General features: G+C 52.2%; 2 protein-coding genes across 3 annotated transcripts in view; both read left to right on the forward strand.

The window, feature by feature from the left end:
* LOC124471292 (NACHT, LRR and PYD domains-containing protein 12-like) overlaps nucleotides 1-13,996 on the forward strand; it is a 1,476,309-nt gene that overhangs the window by 385,572 nt on the left and 1,076,741 nt on the right. The gene's annotated exons all lie outside the window — the stretch shown is intronic.
* Nucleotides 1-13,996, forward strand: part of cacna1sa (calcium channel, voltage-dependent, L type, alpha 1S subunit, a) — a 31,616-nt gene that overhangs the window by 1,538 nt on the left and 16,082 nt on the right. For both annotated transcript variants that reach the window (XM_047025727.1, XM_047025726.1), the window contains exons 2-10: nucleotides 75-180; nucleotides 7,051-7,190; nucleotides 7,360-7,502; nucleotides 7,955-8,107; nucleotides 8,597-8,802; nucleotides 9,447-9,550; nucleotides 9,766-9,911; nucleotides 10,059-10,140; nucleotides 11,373-11,533. In XM_047025727.1, coding sequence (XP_046881683.1) covers nucleotides 75-180; nucleotides 7,051-7,190; nucleotides 7,360-7,502; nucleotides 7,955-8,107; nucleotides 8,597-8,802; nucleotides 9,447-9,550; nucleotides 9,766-9,911; nucleotides 10,059-10,140; nucleotides 11,373-11,533 — 1,241 coding nt within the window. The remainder of the gene's footprint in view (nucleotides 1-74; nucleotides 181-7,050; nucleotides 7,191-7,359; nucleotides 7,503-7,954; nucleotides 8,108-8,596; nucleotides 8,803-9,446; nucleotides 9,551-9,765; nucleotides 9,912-10,058; nucleotides 10,141-11,372; nucleotides 11,534-13,996) is intronic.

Genomic DNA, 13,996 nt, shown 5'->3' on the forward strand with positions numbered 1-13,996 from the left:
GTTTGATTAACACCTAGAAGGTTCTCTATGGGTGTCTCTATGGACCTGTGTATTTCCTGAGTTTTCCCTTCCAGACCGTTTGAGATCATCATCCTTCTGGCCATCTTTGCTAACTGTGTGGCTCTGGCCGTGTACCTGCCCATGCCTGAGGAGGACAGCAACAACACCAACAGCAACCTGGTGAGCGTGTGTGAGCGTGTGTTTGTCTGTGTGTGCTAGGTGAATTAGTCAACCTATTTGAGTATATGAGTGTGGTCGTAGAGAGGACTAACACGTGGACGGACTTAGTTTAGCGGCGAAGCTTCTGACTTGAGATCACAGGTTCAAATCTTCCTGTACTCCGCTTGGGATGAAAGCATTTGTCAAATGAATACATTCTGTTATTACAGAAGGCCTGGTGCTCGCAGAATCCTACTCCTTGAGGGATCAAATATATTCTCCTTCAGTCCCTCCCTTCCCTCTGATTGGTCAGGGCTCCAAGATCTTGTTTTCTGCAAGACAGGCGGCCAAAATGTAGAAGACACGGGTGTATGTTTCAGCTGGGCATGCTGGTCTGCTCGCTAGGCTGTATGTCAGTTTGACATCATCAGCAGTTATCCGATCCAGTCATTTGATGTTTTTGGCTGCTAGCCAACTTGCACTACTTGATGTTACAGTGACCGGTTATTTGGGTGTTTGCATCTTTTTATACATAGAATATTGAGGCACAGTTCATTTTTAAATGCTTCAAAATGGGAGAAGATACTCTGGGGCTCTCCTTGCTGGGAAGCTAAAAAAATGTTTTGTCCGATTTACTGCCTCATCACACAACAACACTTCTTTAGGTTCCACTACTACTAGGGACTATTTTTTCTACATGCATGATTGACCTAAAAGCACCTGCTAGATTCATAAAATGTGCTGTAATGTAGCTGTTTTGTGGTGTGTGTGTGGGGGGGTGTTTGTGTGGGACAGACACTGATGCCAGCCCAGATGAACATATCTTGGGGCCAGAGAACGGCTCGCTGGCTGGATTAGTAAATCCTGCATGCGTCATGACAGGCTGAGGACAGGAATAAAACAGGGATACACATTTTGGCTCTGTGTCTCCCCCGCTACCCCTTTCCTCCCTGTCTCCCCCTGCCCCTCCCCTTCCCCCTCCCCCTATAACCCCTCCTCCCTCATAGTCTGAGAAGCGTAGCAGATAAAAGCAGTTGATGGACTGTGGTCATATGAGACACAGAGGCTGTAGCTGGACCACTGATTGCTGCCACAAGAACTTCAAACATGTCCACACTTACGTTTCGAGACACACTGATCTAGGGAGAATGTCACTCAGCCAGAGGTTCAAAGAAGTGTCCATGTCCCGCTTCATAATTGACCTGTTGCCATTTGGGGTCTTGAAAGAAGGGCTGTGAGGACATGGTTTGCTGTAGCTTAGCAACCCCCTGTGTCTGCCATGCGCATACATAATAAGATCAAAAAGGCTTGCTACATTTGTCAGTATATTGAAGGACCACTACAGAGTTGTCCAAGTGCTTGAATATTTTGTACAAAACAAGCAACCCCATCTTAGGTACATCGTCGTCGTCATCGTCATCTGCCGCTTGTCCGGGGATCGGGTCGCGGGGGCAGCGACCTAAGCAGGGAGGCCCAGACTTCCCTCCCCCCGGCCACTTCCGCCAGCTCTTCCTGGGGGACCCCAAGGCGTTCCCAGGCCAGCTGAGAGACATAGTCCCTCCAGCGTGTCCTGGGTCTTCCCCGGGGCCTCTTCCCAGTGGGACGTGCCCGGAACACCTCACCAGGGAGGCGTCCAGGAGGCATCCTAATCAGATGCCCGAGCCACCTCAGCTGGCTCCTCTCGACGCGGAGGAGCAGCGGTTCTACTCTGAGCCCCTCCCGGATGACCGAGCTTCTCACCCTATCTCTAAGGGAGAGCCCGGACACCCTACGGAGAAAGCTCATTTCGGCCGCTTGTATTCGCGATCTCGTTCTTTCGGTCACTACCCATAGTTCGTGACCATAGGTGAGGGTAGGAACGTAGATCGACTGGTAAATAGAGAGCTTCGCCTTTCGACTCAGCTCCTTCTTCACCACGACGGACCGATGCAGAGCCCGCATCACTGCGGACGCCGCACCGATCCGCCTGTCGACCTCGCGCTCCATTCTTCCCTCACTCGTGAACAAGACCCCGAGATACTTGAACTCCTCCGCTTGGTTCAGGATCTCCTCCCCGACCCGGAGATGGCACTCCACCCTTTTCCGGTCGATTACCATGGCCTCAGATTTGGAGGTGCTGATTCGCATCCCAGCCGCTTCACATTCGGTTGCGAACCGCTCCAGTGAGAGCTGAAGGTCACGGCCCGATGAAGCCAACAGGACCACATCATCCGCAAAAAGCAGCGACCCGATCCTGAGGTCACCAAACCGGACCCCCTCAACACCCTGGCTGCGCCTAGAAATTCTGTCCATATAGGTAATGAACAGAATCGGTGACATAGGGCAGCCCTGGCGGAGTCCAACCCTCACCGGGAACAAGTTCGACTTACTACCGGCAATGCGGACCAAACTCTGGCACCGGTCGTACAGGGACCGGACAGCCCCGATCAGGAAATCCGGTACCCCGTACTCTCGGAGCACCCCCCACATGAGCCCCCGAGGGACACGGTCGAACGCCTTTTCCAAATCCACAAAACATGTGTAGACTGGTTGGGCGAACTCCCATGTACCCTCCAGGACTCCGCGGAGGGTATAAAGCTGGTCCACTGTTCCACGGCCAGGACGAAAACCACATTGCTCCTCCTGAATCCGAGGTTCGACAATCCGACGGACCCTCCTCTCCAGGACCCCTGAATAGACTTTCCCAGGGAGGCTGAGGAGTGTGATCCCCCTAAAGTTGGAGCACACCCTCCGGTCCCCCTTTTTAAAGAGGGGAACCACCACCCCGGTCTGCCAGTCCAGAGGCACTGTCCCCGATGTCCACGCGATGTTGCAGAGTCGTGTCAACCAAGACAGCCCTACAACATCCAGAGCCTTAAGGAACTCCGGGCGGACCTCATCCACCCCAGGGGCCCTGCCACCGCGGAGCTTTTCAACCACCTCGGCGACCTCAGCCCCAGAGATAGAAGGGCCCCCCCCGATGTCCCCAGACTCTGCCTCCACGTCGGAAAGCGTGTTGGTGGAATTAAGGAGGTCTTCGAAGTATTCCTTCCACCGATCCAGGACGTCCCCCGTCGAGGTCAGCAGCGCACCATCCCCACCGTATACAGTGTTGACAGAGCACTGCTTCCCCCTCCTGAGCCGCCGGATGGTGGTCCAGAACCTTTTTGAAGCCGTTCGGAAGTCATTCTCCATGGCCTCGCCGAACTCCTCCCATGCCCGGGTTTTTGCCTCCGCGACCGCCAAAGCCGCGTTCCGCTTGGCCTGCCGGTACACATCAGCTGCCTCTGGAGTCCTACCAGCCAATAAAGTCCGATAGGCCTCCTTCTTCAGCTTGACGGCATCCCTCACCTCCGGAGTCCACCACCGGGTCCGAGGGTTACCGCCGCGACATGCACCGACCGCCCTGCGGCCGCAGCTCCGGTCAGCCGCTTCAACAATGGAGGCCCGGAACATGGCCCATTCGGACTCAATGTCCCCGGCCCCCCCCGAGACATGATCGAAGCTCTCCCGGAGGTGGGAGTTGAAGCTCCTTCTGACAGAGGGTTCCGCCAGACGTTCCCAGCAGACCCTCACATTACGTTTGGGCCTGCCAGGCCTGACCGGCGTCCTCCCCCACCATCGAAGCCAACTCACCACCAGGTGGTGATCAGTTGACAGCTCCGCCCCTCTCCTCACCCGAGTGTCCAAGACATGCGGCCCCAAGTCCGATGACACGACTACAAAGTCGATCATCGAACTGAGACCTCGGGTGTCCTGGTGCCAGGTGCACATATGGACACCCTTATGCTTGAACATGGTGTTCGTTATGGACAAACCGTGTCTAGCACAGAAGTCCAACAACAAAACACCACTCGGGTTCAGATCGGGGGGGCCGTTCCTCCCAATCACGCCCCTCCAGGTCTCACTGTCATTGCCCACATGAGCATTGAAGTCCCCCAGGAGGACGAGGGAATCCCCAGGAGGAGCGCTTTCCAGCACCCCCCCCAGAGACTCCAAAAAGGGTGGGTACTCTGAGCTGCCGTTTGGTGCATAAGCACAAACGACAGTGAGGACCCGTCCCCCCACCCGAAGGCGGAGGGAGGCTACCCTCTCGTCCACCGGGGTGAACCCCAATGTACAGGCGCCGAACCGAGGGGAAACCAGTATTCCCACCCCAGCTCGACGCCTCTCACCAAGGGCAACTCCAGAGTGGAAGAGAGTCCAGCCCCTCTCAAGGAGACTGGTTCCGGAGCCCACGCTGTGCGTCGAGGCGAGGCCGACTATATCTAGCCGGAAACTCTCTACCTCGCGCACCAGCTCAGGCTCCTTTCCCGCCAGCGAGGTGACGTTCCACGTCCCTAAAGCTAACTTTTGCAGCCGAGGATCGGACCGCCAAGGCCCCCGCCTTCGGCCGCCGCCCGTCTCACACTGCACCCGACCCCCATGACCCCTCCTGCGGATGGTGAGCCCACTGGAAGAGGGTCCCACGTTGTCTCTTCGGGCTGTGCCCGACCGGGCCCCATGGGAAAAGGCCCGGCCACCAGGCGCTCGCCATCGAGCCCCACCCCCGGGCCTGGCTCCAGGGGGGGGCCCCGGTGACCCGCTTCCGGGCAGGGGCAACTGAGAACCATTGTTGTATTTCTTCATGGTTGGTTTTTTGAGCCACGCTTTGTCTGGTCTTTCACCTGGAACCTGTTTGCCTTGGGTGACCCTACCAGGGGCATGAAGCCCCCGACAACATAGCTTCCAGGATCACTAGGACACGCAAACCCCTCCACCGCGGTAAGGTGGTGACTCAAGGAGGGGCATCTTAGGTACTGATAGCATAATAGAGTATTTTCATTACATTATGTGTTGTGTCCCAGGTGAATCTGTGACTTTTTTGTGGCATTTTATTGCATTATTTAACAGTGACTGTTATAAAGAGACAGGAATGGCAGGGAGAGAGAGAGAAAGAATGAGAGAGAGAGAAAGAGTGAGAGAGGGGATGACATGCAAGAATGGCCCAGACAGGAAAAAAACGCAGGCAGTATATGGTACATTCTCTACCCTGGAATCTGTGTTTTAAATTTGTGTTCAGTCCAGCCATGACAGCTGACCCACACACTGATGTCAGATACACAAAGGCTCTGCTCACACCAGAACACTAGGCTGGGGCCCTTAGACACACACACACACAAGTTTAGATTTGATTTCCAGTGGGGATTCACAATTCAATCGCATTCATTTTTCCTTAACCTTATCTAACTTGAACCCTGAACCTAACCCTAGCTTCTATCCCTGACCCTTAAAACGACCCCTAAATTCTAACCCCAACTCTGATTTAATTCTAACCCTAACAATAATTCAACCTAACCATAAACTTCCTAAAAAAAACAATAAAATGTCACTACAAGTTCAATTATTTCCTTGTTGTTCTTGTGGGAACAAACAATCCCACTGACACACACAGAGACACACAGTGGCTGGCCCGTAGTGTCCCTGCGTAGTGTCCCTGCGTGGTGTCCCTGCGTAGTGTCCCTGCGTAATGTCCCTGCGTAATGTCCCTGCGTGGTGTCCCTGCCTATTGTCCCTGCGTAGTGTCCCTGCGTAGTGTCCCTGCGTGGTGTCCCTGCGTAGTGTCCCTGCATAGTGTCCCTGCATAATGTCCCTGCGTGGTGTCCTTGGGTGATTGAAAGGGCCAGGTGTTGCTCACACGCACACTCATGCACACTCTGCCTTCATGTTTCATGGACGCTGAGTGTGTAAACTACTTAAATTTAGATCTTCCCTCGTCAGGGTATTAGTACACAGAACAGGCAGTGTATGTGTGTGTGTGTGTGTGAATGCTTGTTTGTGCCTTCAATTTCTTCAAGTACATTCAGGCAGTCACTGTGCAGTGTGTCAGTGTGTGTGTGGACACAGACAATTGTTTGTGGTGGGATGTTCTGCCTCTCTGTGTCAGAAGTATATAGACACAAATACACACAATGCCGTGCTATAAATGCCTCTGGTGAATGTTCCCAGAACGACCCTGTGTCCATGTTCGGCTGCTGTGCCAGTTCTTTATACAGCAGCACTTTATAAATATAGAGTATATGTATAATGATGCATAAACCTAATTGATTAGAGCTTTATTTACACACCAAAGCTGTTTACACATGGACTTATCCCTACGCTGAATACTAAGACCCTATAAAGCAACAAGTCCTCAAATAGAACACAGCTTTAAGTTATATTTGAAGATCAAGTTTAAAGAGTAAGCTAATAGTTCTAGGGCCTAAATCTAGCACTGAATTAACTGAAAATCTAATTATAAGGGCCTGTAAAAGAATGTGCCTACATTGATTGTTCTTGCCTTCTTTGTTTGATTGCCTCCATCCAATCTTCAGTGTTTCCTTTGAGGGAAAGTCAAAATTTGCAGCTGAACCTGAGTGTATTTTGAAGGTAGTGTGATGATTTTAATGAACACTGGGTACAGCAGGGAGGGTACCTGGGTACAGCAGGGAGGGTACCTGGGTACAGGGAGGGTATCTTGGGTATAGCAGGGTGTTTCGGGTACCTGGGCCTCTGAAGGCCAGTTGGTGGTCAGCAAACCTCTCTGAACTGAAATGGTAGAGGAGCCACATAACAGAGTTCACAGGAGTTCAGTTTTCCCATCGTATAAAAACCTGATCTCAGGGGACTCATGTATCTGCGTTTGTTCATCTTCCCCGAACTTTATACTTCATTGCTTTTATTGATCTTGAACATATCTGTATATCAGTTACTTCGCCTCACACATTGCATCAAAGTCTCTTTGCTGTCTGGTATCCACCATAAGAGTACATCAAGTTAAGATGTAAAACCAGTCTTTCTGAGAGCTTTGTTTGAACTGGGTGAGCCACCGCTGGAGCATCACCATGGTTACTAACCCCCTCTTTTCTTCCCCCTTTTGTGGTTGGTCTGCAGGAAAGCCTCGAGTACATCTTCCTCCTCATCTTCTCCATAGAGTGCTTTCTGAAGATCGTGTCTTATGGCTTCCTGTTTCACGCAGACGCATACTTACGAAATTGTTGGAACATATTAGACTTTGTTTGTGTGTCTGTAGGGTAAGAAACATTTATTACCAATTTACAATTGTAAACTATTAAACATTGAACTGTATTGGTCAAACATACAAAGAAAATCTACAAAACTTTGCATAAACAGTAGTTCAAGTTTAGTTTGAGGTCTAGTTTCTGTGTCAGTGTTGACAGTCTGTCCTTCTTTGCGGGGCAGGTTATTCACAGTGGCCCTGGACACCATCAACCACCTCAGTGGGGTGGAGGCCCAGGTGGGGGAGAAGGGCGGAGGCTTCGACATGAAGGCTCTCCGTGCGTTCAGGGTGCTGCGGCCCCTGCGTCTCGTCTCAGGAGTCCCGAGTAAGGAACCGGACATCAGGGGTTGGGTCGAGATTTGGTTCCGGGCAACTACGTTTGTTCAAACTTGACTTTGATGCTTGTCTTTTGATTTTGGCTTGATTCTTTAGGTCTCTATTATTACATTTAGGTAAACCATATGAGGAGAACCGAAATGGGGTTCTCTGTAGTAGATCTGTAGTTGTCTAGATCAGCCTCTTTCAATCCTGGTCCTCGTGCCGCCTTGCCCTGCGTGTTTTAGATGTTTCCTTATTTCAACACACGTAATTCAAATGAATGGGTCGTTACCAGGCTTCTGCAGAGCAAGACAACGACCCATTCATTTGAACCAGGTGTGTTGGAGCATGGAAACATCTAGAGCATGCTAGGCAGCGGATCCTGGGGACCAGGATTGAGAAAGGCTGATATATATATATTTTTTATGTTGATCTTGTTTTCCTGTTGTTCCCCTCCAGGCCTACAGGTGGTGATGAACTCCATCCTGAAGTCCCTGCTGCCTCTGTTCCACATCGCCCTGCTGGTCTTCTTCATGGTCACCATCTACTCCATCATGGGGCTGGAGCTCTTTAAGTGCAAGATGCACAAGACCTGTTACTACACAGGCACAAGTAGGGCTGCTGGACATCTACACACACACACACACACACTCAATCACTTACTCACTCACTCACTCACACACAGGATACTAATACACACAAGCAGGAACTCTTTACTTATGTATTAATAATACTGTCTTACCCTCTGTAATGAAACCGCTGGATCAGTCCAACAAGTTCCAGCTTTGAGACAAATCAAACATACAGATCCTTAATTGCTCTCAAAAGGCAAAGGCCAAACATTATTGATCTCTTAATGATTGATCAGGGAATGCTGTTAATATTTACTCACACGAGAATAGGAAAACACACATACTGTACCAACAACACACACACAAACACACACACGCTCACACACACAGACTCCCACACACACACACTCACACACACGCACTCACTCACACACACACACACACACACACACGCACACGCACACAGACACACACACACTCCCACACACACTCCCACACACTTGCCCTAACTCCCCTGTCTGTGCTCCAGACATCATCGCCACGGTGGAGAACGAGAAGCCTTCTCCCTGCGCCCAAGCAGGGAACGGGCGTCGCTGCACCATCAACGGGACAGACTGTCGGCTGGGCTGGCCTGGGCCCAACAACGGCATCACACACTTTGACAACTTGGGCTTCTCCATGCTCACGGTCTACCAGTGCATCACTACGCAAGGCTGGACCGACGTCCTTTACTGGGTACTGGGGTTTTATACCACTATTACTGCATCACTGCACTTTACCACTTTAACTTTTTCAGAGATCCCTTATGGATGACATTTACTTAGGGTTATTGTTTTTTTGTAACATGAAGATGGTCAATGCAACAATGCAATTTATTTCTCTCTGACTCCCTCTCCCTCCTTCCACCTCTCTGCCCTCCTCTCTCCCTCCTCTCCCTCCTCTTTGCCCTCCTCCCCTGCTCCTCTCACCTCCCCTCCCTCCGTACCTCATCCATTTTTCCTCCTCTCCCTGCTCCCTCCTCCGTCCTCCTCTCCCTCCTCTCACCCCCCCTCCCTCCGTACTTCATCCATTTTTCCTCCTCTCCCTGCTCCCTCCTCCTCTCCCTCCTCTCACCTCCCCTCCCTCCGTACCTCATCCCTTTGCCATCCTCCTCCCCTGCTCCCTCCTCCCTCCCTCCTCCTCCCCTGCTCCCTCCTCCTCTCCCTGCTCCCTCCTCCTCTCCCTCCTCTCTCCCTCCTCTCCCTCCTCTTTGCCCTCCTCCCCTGCTCCCTCCTCCCTCCCTCCTCCTCTCCCTGCTCCCTCCTCCTGTCCCTCCTCTCCCTCCTCTTTGCCCTCCTCCCCTGCTCCCTCCTCTTCTCCCTGCTCCCTCCTCCCCCCAGGTGAATGATGCTATAGGTATGGAGTGGCCGTGGATTTTCTTCACCACTCTCATCCTGGTCGGCTCCTTCTTTGTTCTCAACCTGGTTCTGGGCGTGCTCAGTGGGTAGGAGTCTTGTTCTCATGTCCTGTTTGTCAGTCTGTCCTTGGATCATTCCTAAAGTTCAGCTTTCTTCTGTGTCCACTCCACTCCTCTACCACTTCTTATTTAACCTGCTGTCTTTATTATTATTCTTCTTCTTTATCTTCCTCCCCTTGTGATCCTCCTAATCTCGATCTCTCTCTCCGTCTTCCTGTCTCTCTACTGCCTCCCTCCCCCAGTGAGTTCACCAAGGAGAGGGAGAAGGCCAAGTCCCGCGGAGAGTTCACAAAGCTGCGAGAGACCCAGCAGCTGGACGAGGACCTGAAGGGCTACATGGAGTGGATCACCCAGGCGGAGGTCATGGACAATGACCAGGAGGGACAAGGTGATCACCTCACTCTCCCAGGCGCAGCAGAGTAGAGCTGCTGAACATGGAGAACACCTGTCTCACTCCTGCCCACTGTTTGTAACGACAAAAGAGAATACACATATCAACAGCTTGTGTCTGTCGTCTGTTGTCCCTGTGGATCAGGTCTGTTACCTCTGGAGGATGGAGGATCAGAAACAGGAAGTCTACGGGACATGGACACCATGCAACGCATCCTGTATTACTAGTGAGTACACTACAGCAAGACCACTAGTGAGTACACTACAGCAAGACCACTAGTGAGTACACTACAGCAAGACCACTAGTGAGTACACTACAGCAAGACCACTAGTGAGTACACTACAGCAAGACCACTAGTGAGTACACTGTATCAAGACCACTAGTGAGTACACTGTATCAAGACCACTAGTGAGTACACTACAGCAAGACCACTAGTGACTACACTACAGCAAGACCACTAGTGAGTACACTGTATCAAGACCACTAGTTAGTACACTGTATCAAGACCACTAGTTAGTACACTGCATCAAGACCACTAGTTAGTACACTACAGCAAGACCACTAGTTAGTACACTGTATCAAGACCACTAGTTAGTACACTACAGCAAGACCACTAGTGAGTACACTACAGCAAGACCACTAGTGAGTACACTACAGCAAGACCACTAGTGAGTACACTACAGCAAGACCACTAGTTAGTACACTACAGCAAGACCACTAGTGAGTACACTACAGCAAGACCACTAGTGAGTACACTACAGCAAGACCACTAGTGAGTACACTGTATCAAGACCACTAGTGAGTACACTGTATCAAGACCACTAGTGAGTACACTACAGCAAGACCACTAGTGAGTACACTACAGCAAGACCACTAGTGAGTACACTGTATCAAGACCACTAGTTAGTACACTGTATCAAGACCACTAGTTAGTACACTACACCAAGACCACTAGTTAGTACACTGTATCAAGACCACTAGTTAGTACACTACAACAAGACCACTAGTGAGTACACTACAGCAAGACCACTAGTGAGTACACTACAGCAAGACCACTAGTTAGTACACTACAGCAAGACCACTAGTGAGTACACTACAGCAAGACCACTAGTGAGTACACTACAGCAAGACCACTAGTTAGTACACTGTATCAAGACCACTAGTGAGTACACTACAGCAAGACCACTAGTGAGTACACTACAGCAAGACAACTAGTTAGTACACTACAGCAAGACCACTAGTGAGTACACTACAGCAAGACAACTAGTTAGTACACTGTATCAAGACCACTAGTTAGTACACTGTATCAAGACCACTAGTTAGTATACTACTGTATACCTGCCCATACAGCCAGTGAGAACTGTACACTACACCTAAACTCCTTGTTAGTATTTTTTCCTCATCTGTTGATCTCATCTCGTCATTTCGTCTCTTCTTATCATCTGTTCTTCCATCCAGTAAAAAAGCCCGGAAATTGAACCGTTTCTGCCGGCGTAAGTGTCTGACCTGGGTGAAGTCTCGTTACTTCTACTGGTGGGTCATTCTGCTGGTGTTCCTGAATACACTGGCCATCGCTACGGAGCACCACCAGCAGTCTGACAGACTCACCAACTGGCAAGGTCAGCACTCGCAACACTCCCATAAGTATGTGCGGTCGCTCTTCGTTAAACAGTGGCTGTTAATTCCAACCCCCCAGCAAACTTAGTTTTTGGACCAAACTCTGTATTCGGCCCTTAACACTCCCTGTCCACAGGGTCTGAACACTCCCTGTCCTCATACCCTGAACACACTCCCTGTCCTCAGGCCCTGAACACTCCCTGTCCTCAGGCCCTGAACACTCCCTGTCCTCAGGCCCTGAACACTCCCTGTCCTCAGGCCCTGAACACACTCCCTGTCCTCAGGCCCTGAACACTCCCTGTCCTCAGGCCCTGAACACTCCCTGTCCTCAGGGTCTGAACACTCCCTGTCCTCAGGCCCTGAACACACTCCCTGTCCTCAGGCCCTGAACACTCCCTGTCCTCAGGCCCTGAACACTCCCTGTCCTCAGGCCCTGAACACACTCCCTGTCCTCAGGCCCTGAACACTCCCTGTCCTCAGGCCCTGAACACTCCCTGTCCTCAGGGTCTGAACACTCCCTGTCCTCAGGGTCTGAACACTCCCTGTCCTCAGGCCCTTAACACTCCCTGTCCTCAGGCCCTGAACACTCCCTGTCCTCAGGGTCTGAACACTCCCTGTCCTCAGGCCCTTAACACTCCCTGTCCTCAGGCCCTGAACACTCCCTGTCCTCAGGGTCTGAACACTCCCTGTCCTCAGGCCCTTAACACTCCCTGTCCTCAGGCCCTGAACACTCCCTGTCCTCAGGCCCTGAACACTCCCTGTCCTCAGGGTCTGAACACTCCCTGTCCTCAGGCCCTTAACACTCCCTGTCCTCAGGCCCTGAACACTCCCTGTCCTCAGGCCCTGAACACTCCCTGTCCTCAGGGTCTGAACACTCCCTGTCCTCAGGCCCTGAACACTCCCTGTCCTCAGGCCCTGAACACTCCCTGTCCTCAGGCCCTGAACACTCCCTGTCCACAGGGTCTGAACACTCCCTGTCCTCAGGGTCTGAACACTCCCTGTCCTCAGTCCCTGAACACTCCCTGTCCTCAGGCCCTGAACACTCCCTGTCCTCAGGCCCTGAACACTCCCTGTCCTCAGGCCCTGAACACTCCCTGTCCACAGGGTCTGAACACTCCCTGTCCTCAGGCCCTGAACACTCCCTGTCCTCAGGCCCTGAACACTCCCTGTCCTCAGGGTCTGAACACTCCCTGTCCTCAGGCCCTGAACACTCCCTGTCCACAGGGTCTGAACACTCCCTGTCCTCAGGCCCTGAACACTCCCTGTCCTCAGGCCCTGAACACTCCCTGTCCTCAGGCCCTGAACACTCCCTGTCCTCAGGGTCTGAACACTCCCTGTCCTCAGGCCCTGAACACTCCCTGTCCACAGGGTCTGAACACTCCCTGTCCTCAGGCCCTGAACACTCCCTGTCCTCAGGCCCTGAATACTCCCTTTCCTCAGGCCCTTAACACTCCCTGTCCTCAGGCCCTGAACACTCCCTGTCCTCAGGCCCTGAACACTCCCTGTCCTCAGGCCCTTAACACTCCCTGTCCTCAGGCCCTGAACACTCCCTGTCCTCAGGCCCTTAACACTCCCTGTCCACAGGCCCTGAACACTCCCTGTCCTCAGGGTCTGAACACTCCCTGTCCTCAGGCCCTGAACACTCCCTGTCCACAGGGTCTGAACACTCCCTGTCCTCAGGCCCTGAACACTCCATGTCCTCAGGCCCTTAACACTCCCTGTCCTCAGGCCCTGAACACTCCCTGTCCTCAGGCCCTGAACACTCCCTGTCCTCAGGCCCTTAACACTCCCTGTCCACAGGCTGAACACACTCCCTGTCCTCAGGCCCTGAACACTCCCTGTCCACAGGCTGAACACTCCATGTCCTCAGGGTCTGAACACTCCCTGTCCTCAGGCCCTGAACACTCCCTGTCCTCAGGCCCTGAACACTCCCTGTCCACAGGCTGAACACACTCCCTGTCCTCAGGCCCTGAACACTCCCTGTCCACAGGCTGAACACTCCATGTCCTCAGGGTCTGAACACTCCCTGTCCTCAGGCCCTGAACACTCCCTGTCCTCAGGCCCTGAACACACTCCCTGTCCTCAGGCCCTGAACACTCCCTGTCCTCAGGCCCTGAACACTCCCTGTCCTCAGGCCCTGAACACTCCATGTCCTCAGGGTCTGCTGTCCTGCATGTTTGAGATGTTTCCCGCTCCAACACTGACCACCATTCTAACGAAAGGGGTCATCCAACCTGGTAATAACTATTCATTTGAAACAGGTGTGTTGGAAGAGAGAAACATCTAAAACATGAAGGTCAGGGGGTCCATGAGGACCAGGGTTGAGAACCACATAGACACTGTCTAGGTAGAATAATGGTAAAAAAACCCCACAAATGAACGTATATGAAATTGTATACCAATTGAAAACAGTACTGGACCACACCAAACAGCTTAACAGACCCCCACCACCCCCACTACCCCCA

The sequence above is a fragment of the Hypomesus transpacificus genome, chromosome 9 (genome assembly GCF_021917145.1).
Source record: "Hypomesus transpacificus isolate Combined female chromosome 9, fHypTra1, whole genome shotgun sequence".
NCBI classification, from domain to species: Eukaryota; Metazoa; Chordata; class Actinopteri; order Osmeriformes; family Osmeridae; genus Hypomesus; species Hypomesus transpacificus.